Genomic DNA, 2,256 nt, shown 5'->3' on the forward strand with positions numbered 1-2,256 from the left:
TTGGGCATAAGTATGTATTACTAATAATTTATTGACCACATGTCTCCCTGACTTCCCCATTAGTCACAGGTTGGCAAACCTTAACAATTACAACATGGAGAGTAAGAGTCCCAGGAAAGAGGCCCAAGGGAGAGAGTAAGTCTCATGTCCCCAAGGATTTTTTCCTCTTTTTTGGTAGAAGCAGGTCACTACACATTCATCTAAGGTAATTGGTTAGCATCATTCAGCTCCATTGATTGACATGATGTGAGGAGGGCGGGGGCGGTCTAGAGATTAAATTCTTGTCATCTATATGCGCTTCTTCCCCTAGCTCATCAGAAGGATCAACATGAACTCCTTTTGTTAAGCTGAAGGCTTATCCCAAGTTGGTTTCCAGGGAAGGGGAGAGAACAACTAACACTAACATGTCTGGGTTTCTCCTAGAAATTCAGTATTAATAATTATTTTCTCAGGGGCACCTAGGTGGTGCAGTGGATAAAGTACCGGCCCTGGATTCAGAAGTACCTGAGTTCAAATCTGGCCTCAAACACTTGATACTAGCTGTGTGACCCTGGGCAAGTCGCTTAACCCTCGTTGCCCCAGAAAAAAAAAATATTTTTTCTCACAGTGGAAACATAAATAAAACGTGATTCAAGGGAAAAAAATTCAAATGGGCAGTCATAAGGCATTTTCTAAGAATAATGTGTTTGTATTGTAACATAGGTAGGAATTAATATGTGCCCCTTTATTGGAGTCAAGGAGGAGTTAAAACAAAAATTTGGGGAGTGAGTTGTGTCATCTAGAGCAAGTAACATCCTCTCATTTGCTTCAGTTTCCTCATCTGTGAAAGGTAATAAAAATATAATCTTACCTTCCAGAATTGTCATAAGGATCAAACAAAGTAACATTTGTAAAGCACTTTGTAAACCTTAGAATGTTATACAAATGCTATTATTGTTATGATAACAATTATTATTTGGTTGAGTGGAAATTAAAGACACTTGGTGACTATATGGAACATTTAGGCTAACTCTTTTCCAAAGGAATATTATCAACCTCTTGTGTTTTTTCCCAGGTTATTCTAATTTTCATTGTTATTAATGACCCCCAAACATCATCACAATGGTTGCTATTGACATAGCATTTCAGGTTATCTTCATCTCTCAGACTGGAATGGGGACCTTGGGAAACTCCATACTCCTGGGCCTTTGCATCTTCAGGTTTCTCACTGGACACAAGCTGAAGCCCATAGATATTCTCCTTACACACCTTGCCTTTGTCAATACTGTGGTGCTCCTTTCCAAGGGGATCCCCCAAACAATGGCTGCTTTTGGAATTAACAATTTCCTGGATGAAAATGGATGTAAACTTGTTACTTACTTTCACCGAGTGGCCCGGGGTCTTTCTCTCTGTACCACCTCCCTCTTGACTGGCTTCCAGGCCATCACCATCAAATCTAGAAGCTCCAGGTGGGCAGGCTTTAAAGCCAAAGTTCAAAAGTTAATCATCCCCTTTTGTTTTCTCTTCTGGGCACTCAATCTACTAACAAATATCAGTGTCTATGTTTATATTAGAGGTCCGAGGCAGTCTAACAATGCCACTGAGAGACAGGAGTTTATTTATTGTTCTTTCTCTCATGTCTCAGGTCACATATCAATATTTGCAATTGTGACCTCCCTTCTTGACCTTGGGTGTATGGGAATCATGGTCTGTACCACTATATCCATGGTTCTTGTCCTGCAAAGACACCACAAGCAAATCCAGTACATTCATAGCAACAATTTTATACCAGGAGATTCTCCTGAGACCAGAGCTACCCAAGCCATGCTGCAATTGGTCAGCATTTTTGTCTCCTTTTACATGCTCAATTCTATCATGGCATGTTATATGTGCTTTTTCAAGCCAAATCCCTGGATTGTGTATACCTCTGCCTTCCTGGCTTCTTGTTTCCCAGCTTATAGCCCCTTTGTGATGATCATGAGAGATTCCCAGGTTCTCAGGTACTGCATGACTTTCTGGCAGAAAATAAAGCTTTTATCTTTACATTGTCCTTGAAATAACAGATTGCCCACAAGATCTGCTTATGCAGGATTTGTCATAGGGAAGGGGTCTGTAAAATATCCTTAATCTGTTGTGTGACAATAATAATACCTCAAAAGTTCAACCTCACTTTCCAAATAAAAGGATAATAACTAAAGTTCTGTTGGTGATGTAGAAAATGGAAAAATCCTTTGTGGTGACAGAAAGTGGACCTGGTAGGAAGTGCAGATAGTTAAA

General features: G+C 40.0%; 1 protein-coding gene across 1 annotated transcript; it reads left to right on the forward strand.

The window, feature by feature from the left end:
- Window positions 1-1,101: 1,101 nt before the first annotated feature.
- On the forward strand, window positions 1,102-2,034 carry LOC122748111 (vomeronasal type-1 receptor 1-like). Its single transcript, XM_043993819.1, has one exon. The coding sequence runs from the start codon at window positions 1,102-1,104 to the stop codon at window positions 2,032-2,034; it is 933 nt and encodes a 310-aa protein (XP_043849754.1).
- The last annotated feature ends 222 nt before the right edge of the window (window positions 2,035-2,256 follow it).

This window comes from Dromiciops gliroides, chromosome 3 (genome assembly GCF_019393635.1).
Source record: "Dromiciops gliroides isolate mDroGli1 chromosome 3, mDroGli1.pri, whole genome shotgun sequence".
Taxonomy (NCBI): Eukaryota; Metazoa; Chordata; class Mammalia; order Microbiotheria; family Microbiotheriidae; genus Dromiciops; species Dromiciops gliroides.